The sequence below is a fragment of the Nycticebus coucang genome, chromosome 9, assembly GCF_027406575.1.
Source record: "Nycticebus coucang isolate mNycCou1 chromosome 9, mNycCou1.pri, whole genome shotgun sequence".
Classification (NCBI taxonomy): domain Eukaryota; kingdom Metazoa; phylum Chordata; class Mammalia; order Primates; family Lorisidae; genus Nycticebus; species Nycticebus coucang.
Window position 1 is genome coordinate 67,723,148 of NC_069788.1, and position 12,475 is coordinate 67,735,622.

At 42.8% G+C, this 12,475-nt stretch overlaps 1 protein-coding gene across 6 annotated transcripts in view; it reads left to right on the forward strand.

The window, feature by feature from the left end:
* The window catches only part of ADTRP (androgen dependent TFPI regulating protein), a 98,942-nt gene that overhangs the window by 30,368 nt on the left and 56,099 nt on the right, over positions 1-12,475 (forward strand). For 5 of the 6 annotated variants that reach the window (XM_053603735.1, XM_053603736.1, XM_053603734.1 and 2 more), the window contains 2 exons: positions 10,340-10,474; positions 12,032-12,133. In XM_053603735.1, the coding sequence (XP_053459710.1) occupies positions 10,340-10,474; positions 12,032-12,133 (237 nt within the window). The remainder of the gene's footprint in view (positions 1-10,339; positions 10,475-12,031; positions 12,134-12,475) is intronic. The other variant, XM_053603739.1, reaches the window with a different exon arrangement.

Consider the following 12,475-nt stretch of genomic DNA (forward strand, 5'->3'; position numbering starts at 1 on the left):
AGAAAGGTCTCCCACAGCCAATGTTGCATCATTTCCAAGTCAAGGAAGAAGCGAGTTCCAGCCTGGCTAAGTCAGGCCCAGAGTCCTGAGTTGGGCGTTGGATTAGTTGACTCATCCAGCAAGAGTTGTAATGTTTTGCTCAAGAAACTTGTGGAATCTCCCTCTCTGGAATTATTTTTTGAATAGAAGAAAATTCTTATTTCCTGGGTAGTTTAAGAGGGTTCTTGCTTAAAGGCAAGAAAATAAATTTGATGACTTAGAAAGGCTACATTTCCATGGATTTGAAGATTTTTGTGGATTTGTGAAGACACATGAATGTAAAAAACTAAATATCCTTCAGCTACAGTTGCTTAAGCTGTATTAGTTATTAAAAAATGTCAATTCAACCCTGTCACAGGTGGTAAATGTGTCAGCAGGCAACAGAAAGGAAAGGCAGCCAGGGAATTTAGAATAGTGGCATTTTAGGGAAAGGCACGGAACACTCGCTGGAGGAGGATTAGGGAAGAAGAACCAGGAGACAAGATAAAGCAGGGAGCAGAAGCTCTGAAATGAACTTTGAACAAGAAGATGCCACGAAGTCTGCTTTCCTGGGCAGCCAAAATTGTGGAAAAAATGTAAATGACAGTAATTTTGTTGTAAAAGACGACCAGTCATTGTTATCATAGTCTAATGCTACTATGTAGTTTTCTAGGGCAGCCAAAACAAAGAGTCACAGACTGAGCTTCAACGACAGGAATTTATTTTTACACAGTCTGGAGGCTGCACGTGTGAACCCAAGGTGTGGGCAGGACTGCCTTCTCCATGGGCCTCTCTCCTTGGCTGTCTTCTCCCTGTGTCCCCACATGGTCATCCTCTGTGTGTATCTGTGGCCTCCTCTCCTCGAGAAGGACACCCATCAGATGGGCGTGGAGCCCACCCTGCTGACCTAATTTTAACTTAAAGACTTCTTTAAAGACCCTTCAACATATGAATTTGGGGGGGCGGGACACAGTTCAGCCCCTAATAGTGACACTGTCTCTCTTGATTGCTCCTTCTGTGCTTGTTTTGTAAACATTGCATTGCACCATCCTTGGAGAATGAGCAGACTGTGGGTTTGGGGGAGCTGATCCCAACGTGCCCTCAGCTCCCTCCTGTCAATGTTGAGCAAGCTCGATAGCAACAGAGCCACCTTGCACACACAGTGATGGCAGAGAGACACATGCCTGAGCCCTGGAGGGAGGGGGCAGAGGTGACGGGCAATTTTGCAGTGAGGAGCACATTATTACTGATGGCGAAGTCCTGGAGGAGCTGAGTAATATGCTCTTTTCCTCCAATCTGATTTCCACATGGTGTGACTGGGAAAATCAAAAGAAAGTCAGGACTATACTTGACTCATGATGACTCTAGAAGGCTCTTGCCTAAGGAAAGCTGGTCACATGAGCTTCTCATGCTGGGTGGAGGTGGCCTCTCCCCAAAGAGAAAGATCTGGCAGACACTCAGGGCAGGATTGATTGCTGTGTTGATAGAACAGCGCAGGCCTCCTCACCCAGCCTGTGCTGCTCTCCCTAACCAAAGCGGGGAGCCTGCTGTGGTCTGAGCCTCTGGAAGTGAAATCAGGGGTGAGGTGGGGGAGGGGAAGGAGGCACCTTCTTCTAACACCCTTGTGCAGATGGCTGTGTGTCCAAACTCTGCAGCTCTCAAGGGTTGAATCTCAAAAGCACCAACAATAAGTATTGGAGCAGCAAGCCCTTTTCACATTAAAACTGTGGCCCAAACCCTCCCTGAAACACCCTCTTCCAGTTTGAAGCTTCCTCCTCCCTTAGGACCCATGGAGTTCTTGACCTCGCTCAATCTTTGCCACTTTTGCCACTTTCATCCCCATCCTATGGCATTTCCTCGTACCCACTCCCCTCTTCTGCCCTCTGCCCTCTCTTCTCTGTCTTTCCAGCAATCTCATCCTACCTCAAGGGTCCAACAGCCTGGATCTCCCAGGCCCATCTCCCTGGAGACAATGGGACCTGAATTGCCAAGGGGAAATTCCTCTAAGCAGGTGGTCTCAACCTTAGCTGCCCAGGATTAGAATCACCAAAATCACCTCTGGGGACTGAGAAAACCCCCTCAAGCTGAGGCCACACCCCAGACCCATAAAATTAGAATCTAGGGGTGAGAATCAGGGCATCAGTGTTTTGGAGGTTTTTGTTTGTTTGTTTGTTTGTTTGTTTTTGAGACAGAATTTAACTCTGTCACCCTCGGTAGCCATGGCGTCACAGCTCACAGCAACCTCAAACTCTTGGGCTTAAGTGATTCTCTTGCCTTAGCCTTCTGAGTAGCTGGGACTACGGGTGCCACAACACCTGGCTATTTTTAGAGATGAGGTGTCACTATGGCTCAGGCTGGTCTAGAACCTGTGAGCTCAGGCAATCCACCCACCTCAGCCTCCCAAGTGCTAGGATTAAAGGTGTGAGCCCCCACGCCCGGCCCTTGAGGTTGTTTTTATTTTTTATTTTATTATTTATTTATTTATTATTATTTTTTAATTGTTAAATCATAGCTGTGTACATTAGTGCAATCAAGGGGTACAATGTGCTGGTTTCATATACAATCTGAAATATTCTCATCAAACTGTTCAACATAGCCTTCATGGCATTTTCTTAGTTATTGTATGTAGACATTTGTATTCTGCCTTTAGTAAGTTTCACCTGTACCCAGTCTAAGATGCACTGTAGGTGTGGCCCCACCCATTACCCTCTCTCCACCCTAACCTCCCCCCTCCCTTCCCCTTCCTAGGTCCTTTCCTCATAGTCTTGTGATATAGTTAGATTATAGCCTTCATGGGAAAGCTATAATTTAGCTTCATAGTAGGGCTGAGTACATTGGATACTTTTTCTTCCATTCCTGAGATACTTTGCTAAGAAGAATATGTTCCATCTCCATCCATGTAAACATGAAACAGGTAAAGTCTCCATCTTCCTTTAAGGCTGCAGAATATTCCATGGTATACATGTACCATAATTTGCTAGTCCATTCGTGGGTCGATGGGCACTTGGGCTTTTTCCATGACTTAGCAATTATGAATTGGGCTGCAATTAACATTCTGGTACAGATGTCTTTGTTATATTGTGATTTTTGGTCTTCTGGGTATATACCTAGTAAAGGAATTATAGGATCGAATGGCAGGTCTATTTTTAGATCTCCAAGTATTCTCCAAACATCCTTCCAGAAGGAACGTATTAGTGTGGATTCCCACCAGCAGTGTAGAAGTGTGCCCTTTTCTCTACATCCACGCCAACATCTCTGGTTTTGGGATCTTGTTAAGTGGGCTACTCTTACTGGGGTTAGCTGATATCTCAAAGTAGTTTTGATTTGCATTTCTCTGATGATTAAGGATGATGAGCTTTTTTTCATGTGTTTGTAGATCGTGCATCTGTCTTCTTTAGAGAAGTTTATCTTCAAGTCCTTTGCCCACCCTGAGATGGCGTCACTTGTTCTTTTCTTGCTAATACGTTTGAGTTCTCTGTGGATTCTGGTTATTAGACCTTTATCAGAGGTATAACCAGCAAATATTTTCTCCCATTCTGAGGGCTGTCTGCTTGCTTTACTTACTATGTTCTTGGCTGTGCAGAAGCTTTTGAGTTTGATCAGGTCCCAGTAGTGTATTTTTGATACTGCTTCAATTGCCTGGGGAGTCCTCCTCATAAAATATTCACCCAGGCCAATTCCTTCAAGAGTTTTCTCTGCACTTTCTTTAAGTATTTTTATAGTGTCATGTCTTAAGTTTAAATCTTTTATCCAGTGAGGGTCTATCTTAGTTAATGGTGAAAGGTGTGGGTCCAGTTTCAATCTTCTACAGGTTGCCAGCCAGTTTGCCCAGCACCATTTGTTAAATAGGGAGTCTTTTCCCACTGAACATTTTTAATTGGCTTGTTAAAGATCAAATAACGGTAAGTAGCTCGATTCATCTCTTGGGTCTCTATTCTGTTCCAGACATCTACTTCTCTGTTTTTGTGCCAGTACCACGCTGTTTTGATCACTATCGATTTATAGTACAGTCTCAGGTCTGGTAGCGTGATTCCTCCTGCTTTGTTTTTTATTGCTGAGTAATGTTTTGGCTATTTGAGGTTTTTTCTGATTCCACATAAAATGAAGTATTATTTTTTCAACATATTTAAAGTATAACAATAGAGCTTTAATAGGAATTGCATTAAAATTATATATTGCTTTGGGTAGTATAGACATTTTAACAATGTTGATTCTTCCCAGCCATGAGCGTGGTATGTTTTTCCATTTGTTAACATCTTCAGCTATTTCTTTTCTTAAAGTTTCATAGTTCGCTTTGTAGAGATCTTTCACATCCTTCGTTAGGTATACTCCCAAATAGTTCATCTTCTTTGGCACTACTGTGAAAGGAATAGAGTCCTTGACTGTTTTTTTGGCTTGGTTATTGTTGGTATATGTAAAGGCTACAGATTTATGGGTGTTGATTTTGTAGCCTGAGACATTGCTGTATTCCTTGATCACTTCTAAAAGTTTTGTAGTAGAATCCCTAGTGTTTTCCAGATATACGATCATGTCATCTGCGAAGAGTGAAGGTTTGATCTCTTCTGACCCTATGTGGATACCCTTGATCGCCTTTTCTTCACTAATTGCAATGGCTAAAACTTCCATTACAACATTAAAGAGCAATGGGGACAGTGGGCAACCTTGCCTGGTTCCTGATCTAAGTGGAAATGAGTTCAATTTAATTCCATTCAATATAATATTGGCTGTGGATTTGCTATAGATGACCTTTATTAGTTTAAGAGATGTCCCTTCATACCAATTTTCTTAAGTGTTCTGATCATGCAGGGATGCTAGATATTATCAAAAGCTTTTTCTGCATCACTTGAAAGAATCATATGGTCCTTATTTTTTAGTTTGTTTATGTGCTGAATTACATTTATAGATTTACGTATATTGAACCAGCCTTGAGACCCTGGGATAAATCCCACTTGGTCATGGTGTATAATTTTTTTGATGTGGTGTTGGATTCTGTTTGTTAGGATCTTATTGAGTATTTCAGCATCAATATTCATTAGTGATATTGGTGTGTAATTTTTTTTTCTTGTTGGGTCTTTCCCTGGTTTGGAGATCAAGGTGATGTTTGCTTCGTAGAATGTGTTGGGTAATATTCCTTCTTTTTCTATATTTTGGAAGAGGTTTAGTAATATAGGTACTAGTTCTTCGGTAAATGTTTCGTAGAATTCTGACATAAAGCTATCTGGTCCTGGGCTTTTGGGAGGTTTTGTATAGTTGATGCTATTTCAGAACTTGATATAGGCCTGTTCAACACTTACACTTCGTTCTGGCTAAGTCTTGGTAGGTGGCATATTTCCAGGTATTGGTCGATTTCTTTCAGATTTTCATATTTCTGAGAGTAGAGTTTCTTGTAGTATTTGTTAAGAATTTTTTTGAATTTCTGAGGGGTCTGTCATTATTTCATCTTTACCATTGCTGACTGATGAAATTAGAGATTTTACTCTTTTTTTCCTGGTTAGGTTGGCCAAAGGTTTATCTATTTTATTGATCTTTTCAAAAAACCAACTTTTGGATTTATTGATCTGTTGTATAATTCTTTTGTTTTCGATTTAGTTTAATTCTGCTCTGATTTTGGTTATTTCTTTTCTTCTGCTGGGTTTGGGGTTGGAGTGTTCTTCCTTCTCCAGTTCCTTGAGATGTCCCATTAAGTTATTAACTTCCTCTCTTTCCGTTTTCTTGAGGAAGGCTTGCAGTGCTATAAATTTCCCTCTTAGGACTGCCTTTGCAGTATCCCAGAGGTTCTGATAATTCATGTCTTGATTGTGGTTTTGTTCCAAAAATTTGGTGATTTCCTTCTTAATCTCGTCTATAACCCATCTATCCTTCAGCATAAGGTTGTTTAGCTTCCATGTTTTTGTATGGGTATGCAGGTTCCTGTTGTTATTGAGTTCAACTTTTATTCCATGATGGTCTGAGAAGATGCAAGAAATAATTTCTATTTTTTTAAATCTGGTGAGGTTAGATTTGTGGCCTAGGATGTGGTTGATTTTGGAGTATGTTCCATGGGCTGATGAGAAGAATGTGTATTCAGTTTTGTTGGGATGATATGTTCTGTAGATGTCTGTTAAGTCCAGATGTTGAATGGTTAAGTTTAAATCTAAAATTTGTTTGCTTAGCTTCTTTTTGGAGGGTCTATCCAGCACTGCTAAAGGGGTGTTAAAATCTCCAACTACTATGGAACTGGAGGAAATCAAGTTGCTCATGTGTGTTAGAGTTTCTCTTATAAATTGAGATGTGTTCTGGTTGGGTGCATAAATATTAATAATTGAGATCTCATCATATTGTGTATTAACCTTTAACAAATATGAAGTGTCCATCCTTATCCTTCCTTATTTTGGTTGGTTTAAAGCCTATTGTGTCTGCGAATAGGATTGCAATGCCTACTTTTTTCTGCTTTCCATTTGCCTGGAGTATAGATGACCATCCCTTCACCTTGAGTCTATAGCAGTCTTTTAATGTAAGATGCGACTCTTGTATGCAGCAGATATCTGGCTTGAGTTTTTGTATCCAGTCAGCCAACCTGTGCCTCTTTCGAGGACAATTTAAACCATTCACATCTACCAAGAATATTGATAAGCCTTTCGAGAGTCCGGTGGATATTTTTAATCCTTTTGCGACTGTGGAAGTTGGAATTTGATCAAAAGTTTCTGGGTGGGTTTACTTTTGTGGTGGAGGAGTATGCTGGTCTTTATGGAGAATAGGTCTGAGAATATCCTGGAGAGCTGGTTTAGTTGTGGCAAATTTCTTCAACATGTGAATGTCATTGAAGTATTTAATTTCTCCGTCATAAATGAAACTCAGTTTAGCTGGGTATAGTATCCTGGGTTGAAAGTTATTTTGTTTTAGGAGATTAAAAGTCGATGACCATCCTCTTCTAGCTTGAAAGGTTTCAGCAGAGAGATCTGTAGCTATTCTAATATTCTTGCCCTTATAGGTGATGGTTTTCTTTCATCTGGCTGCTTTCAGAATTTTCTCCTTCATATTAACTTTAGTGACATTGATTATGATGTGTCTCGGGGAGGTCTTATTTGGGTTGAATTGTGCTGGAGATCTGAAACTGTCTGCTATCTGAATTTCAGAATCTCTTGGCATGTCTGGAAAGTTCTCCTTCATAATCTCATGGAGAAGAGACTCTGTGCCTTGTGAAGTCACTTCATTGCTTTCGGGGATCCCTATAAGACCAATATTGGTTTTCTTCTTATTGTCCCAGAGCTCTCTGAGAGAGTGATCTGTTTTTGCTCTCCCTTTCTCTTCCTCTTTGAGAGTTTGGGAGCATTCGAAAGCTTTGTCTTCAATGTCAGAAATCCTTTCTTCTGCTTGCTCCATTCTGTTACTGACGGATTCTACTGTGTTTTTCAGATCTTTGAGGGCTGCAACTTCTTGTCTCAATGTGTCAATATCTTTGGTCATTTGGTGTTTGAACTCGTTGAATTCTTGAGATATCTTTTGGGTTACTGCTTGGAATTCTAATTTGATTTTATTTGCTATCCAGATTCTGAATTCGATTTGTGACATCTCAGCTATTTGTTTGTGCATGGGATCTTGTGCTGTGTCTGCCCCATTGATCCTTGGGTGAGTTGATCTACTCTGATTATTCATATTGCCAGAGTTTTTCTGTTGATTTCACCTCGTGATTGTTTTTCACCATTGCCTCTGGCCATCCTCAGAGTTGAGGAGGTGTTTGTCCAAGAGTAGACCCCAGCGGGATCACTCTATTTTTGCTGGATCTTTGTAGGGAGTGATCTTGTGTAGTTCCTCTGTGGCTGCCCCAGCTAGGGAGTTCTGGTTGTGGAGGCAGCTCCGGAGTATGACACACCTGGATCCAGCAACAGGGTGGGTGGTGGTGCGCACGGTTGTGGGAGTGCCTGGCGCCCATTGACTTTGTCACAGAGGGTCCAAGGCTCTAGCAGTCTCTGGCAGGAGAAGGGCTCTGTGCAGAGATAGGTCATTTGGCTACTAGTGTCCCTTGCCAGACGAGCGGGCCAATGTGGAGGCAGGGAGAGTACAGGAGGGAGGACGCAGGGTTGTGCAGTTCCCGCAGTTCCTGGTAAGGGCATGCGGATGACCGGCAGGCACAACTCTTATGGAGGTCCAGGTGGTGCCAAGCTCAGAAGTTTGAGGTTGCTATGAGCTGTGATGCCACAGCACTCTACCCAGGGCAACAGCCTGAGGCTCCAGTGTACCAAACTGGTCTCGCTCTGCCCCTGAGGGTTAAGGCTGTAAGGCAGCTCAGTCCCCTCAGTTAAGGCTGTAGGCTGCTCAGTTACTAGGTTACCACCTCTGGCCTGATCCTTGCTCTGCAACCCTGAGGGCGGCACTTGCTGGGGCAGTTCTCTCACAATGGCTTCCTGCGGCCCACAGCCGAATACTATTAGCTCTGTCTGGCTCAGCAGCTCAGTCTGGGGCCCTAGACAATGCCCAAAGTACTCCAGACTCCTGCTCAAGCTCTCCCCTAGGCAGCTCAACTGAGTGCCAAGTCCAAAAACACTGAAACAGTTCACAGGTAAGGCCTTTCCAGTTTGCAGTCTCACTGCTGCTTGTACTTATGGTTGCTGGTGGGATTAGGTCGATCGAACACACACAACCACTTGACAGTTTTCCACTGTTTTTGTCCTCCTCTTGGGGTCCAGAAGTCCCTTGCTGACTCCCTGTATCCTCAAAGTGATGATTATAGGCAGATCCGACCAGCCAGAGATGCCTGGAGTCTTATCTCCTCAGACTCACCATGCCCAGTTGCAGGGAAGCTGTTACTTGGCCACCATCTTGCCTTGAGGTTGTTTTTAATTCTCACACCTGGTATGAATTGACTTTATTTTGACGTCCCCCAGTTCTTTATCTGAACTATTCTTAGAAACCTGAAAATGTTTCAAATATAGCTCAAGAAAAAAAGCAATGCATTTCAAATTCTGGCTTTTGTATTTACCAGTCATGAAATTTGGGCAAGTTTGTTAATTTCTCTGGGCCTCAGTTTCCTCATCTGATAACATAGTGATGGTTGGAGCTTAATAATAGGACCTACCTCATAAAGTTGTTATGAGAATTAAAAGCTTAGCTCAGCACGCAGCACATGTCAAGTGATGAACAAAAGGCAGCTATTACAGCTTTGAGTAATCAGTAAGATTGTTGAATGCTAAACTTTAACCTACATAAGGGTCACTGGGGAGCTTATTTGAAACAATCTCTGGGACCTCATTTCCAGAGGTTCTGATTCCATAATCTGGGCTGAAGTTTCAAGTTTCTGACAAGCTCCCGGGCAATGGGTACAGCTGGTCTGTCACTTCAGCCCAGTGACACAAAGCCAGCTGTGCTAGATCCTTCTGTGCGTCCAGACCTCAAAGATCATTCCCCAACAGCTGACTTGCTCATTCACCAGTCCAACTTCCCCAGGTTCCAGAATTTGCCTGATTCATGCCCAAAAAGCAGAGTCCAGACTGCCACTCTTGTACCAGTCCAGAGCTTTCACAGATGAGCATGGATCCTGATGGAAGCATAACTCAAAATCAACCCAGCAGGCCTTAAATGAGGAGCCATGAGATTGTGCAGAGGAAGAATGGGCCAAGTTTGCCTGTGATGTATTCCTTTTTTGAAACATACCCTGTTTCCGTTTTACCCTATCTTGGGGACCTCACCGCACTTAGTAACCATCCAGAGCCCGTGATTTGCTTTATCCCTGTGAATTTAATTCATTCCCTCAGCAAGATCTTTCTATAAGACTTTCAGGCACCCCCTATAAAGAAGGAAATATGCCAGCTCCTCTCTCGGGTCAGCAGGACACCACCTTGCATGTCTTTCTCAGGAGAGCCCAGAACTTCAGCCTGGTGCTCATGAGCCTGGGTCTGGCCTTTCTATTGAGATTTCATCTCTAGGCACTTTTCTTAATGTTTCTCCCCATAGGGATGCCCGACTGTGCCCACCATTATGTCTGGTTTCTTTGTCCTGTGCTATTTAGTTATTTTTCCTTCCTCTGTGCACCAAGATATCTATCTCATTACATTCTCTGTTTAAGCTGACTCTTTATTTTATTTCCATCTCAGCTCAAGTCCATTACACTAAATACTGTACACATTATTATCCCCTAAACGAATTTACTCAATCAGTTTTTGCGAGCAAGGTCAGGACCCAACGAGCTGGAAGCCCAGCCCTGGAATTGGCTCTCAACCAAAATGGCCAACAACCCACTCCCTCTCATGTCAACATTGCTCCCAGAGGGATGGAGCTTTTCATCAGGGAAGAAGGTATTAATTAAAGCAAATGAAAATGCCCTCATTTGTTGTAATGAATTTAGCTCTTGCAGAACATTTTCTACGGGGTCGCCTGCTTGGATGATGTGCTGAAAAGAATCTCAGGGAGAAAAGACATTAAGTTCCTAACTGCCTTCAGAGACCTGCTTTTCACCGCACTGGCTTTTCCTATATCCACAGTAAGTTACAGGGACATGTTTGCAATACAGCAGACATGTGAGCGTGGACAGACACTTCTCCTGGGCAGCAAGCCTGTTTCGGAGCCCATCTTGGGAACCAGAGCAATTGTGTTTGCACCAATGTCCTATCTGAGGACTGCACCACATTGCCCAGTGTCTTTAGGAAATAGGGTATGTCACAGACCAGCTTTATCATCAGACTTAATACAAGATCCTTGCTGCTGTCTAGTGGGGGAGTTGAGGGAACCTTCTCGATTATGATACAACTGACCCAACCTTCGTTCCCTCGGGGCGATAGGAACGGAGACCCTGGGGAGGGAGACGACTTATTGTCCCTTTTCTGCATCTTGTTTCACTTGCTGCAACAGGCATGTGTCACTTCTGCAAATGGAAAACCATCAAATTAAAAATATATTTTAAAAAAGATATGAGATCTTCGGAGTTGGGCCATGGAAGAGACCATTGAGGCGAGAAAGCCAACCTTGTGTGGGGCACACAGTAGGTGCTTCATTCGTGTTGTTGAATGAATGGACATTAGGAAGAAGGAAAACACACTCAAGCGCAGTGACCTGGCCTGCCCGCGCTGCCCACATTTCTGTGACATCGTTCATGTTTGCATTCAGTAGCTGGGGTGGAAACAAACTGAGATGAAGCCTGCTGGCTGCCCAGCAGGGCCTATAATTAGAAATGACTCCCTTCTCCCACCTATCCTTGTCCCGCTTTCTCAAGCACCCAGACTTCAAACTTGAATGCAAAATGAAACTCTCCCAACACTACTGAGTTCTCAGATAACAGAGCAAGTGCTGGCATTCCAGGGGCACTTTGTGGGGTACCTCTAGAATCTTCTTCAGGCTATGGGTTGTTTTTTTTTTAATTAATAATAAAGACTGTTAATTTTTTAAGGCTTAGAAATTGAACCTATGAAATTCCAGCAGATAGGAAGATCAGTGGTTGATACGTTTCCCTCCATCTCTTCATTGACTTTGCAACACAGAGGACAGATGCCATGACAAGACAGGGAGCCCAAGAGATCAGTTCAAAATTCTGAGCCATGAAGAAATGCACCTCTCACTTAGCCAGCTTGTGCATGGTCCTGGGAACTCGGCACTTCCCACGCTCCCTCCCAGTCTGCCTGCTTCCTCTTGCCACGTCTATTTAGAGGGTGGGCCAGGAACGTGTAAGACTCAAGCCTCTCCATGTGCCCACTCAGCATGACTGGTGAAAGTTTAGAGAAAGATGTCATCTGTTAAAATAATGGCTAATGAAAAGAAAAAGAAAAAGGCTCATGCATGCTTTTTATCCGTGTCTTCTCTGCCTGCCATGAAGACAAATAATTGATCCCCAACTCACAGGCATGTTGAGGGGTCCCTGGAGAGAACACATCCAGCTCTACAATAAACAATTTCCCCCCTATCATTCTACATTCCAGTAACGTATATATATAAGACAGTTTTTAAATGGGCATGTATTTTTATTTGGCTATGTTTACCTGGTTATCTTAGAAGGCTCAGATTAAAAAAAAACCTAATGATGGTATTTTTGTGTTTTGTTTTCCAGTTTGTATTTTTGGGATTCTGGACCCTCTTTCACTACAATCGAGAACTCATCTACCCCAGGGTTCTAGATAGTATATTGCCAGTGTGGCTGAATCATGCAATGGTGAGTGAGAGGAAGATTTAGTGAACATTTCTATGTGCCAATAGTCTCTGTACCAAAAACTCCAAAGTGCCTTGTTTATGTTTCTGAACTCATCAACCCCTAACATCTGATCTACGTATTTAAATAGCACGTTGAGGAACAGAATAAACAAACCCAGTAGTGTAATTGCAGAGAGTCCACTGAGAGCAGAAATGTCCAGGCAAAAGTCTTTGCCATGTAGCTTAGGAAATCATTGAAAAGACAGGCAGCTTTTTGGTGGCTGCAGTCTGCAAATAACATATCAGGACATTCCAATCTAGGAATGGAATAAAGTAAGCTTAAAAAAAAGTCTACCCCAATATC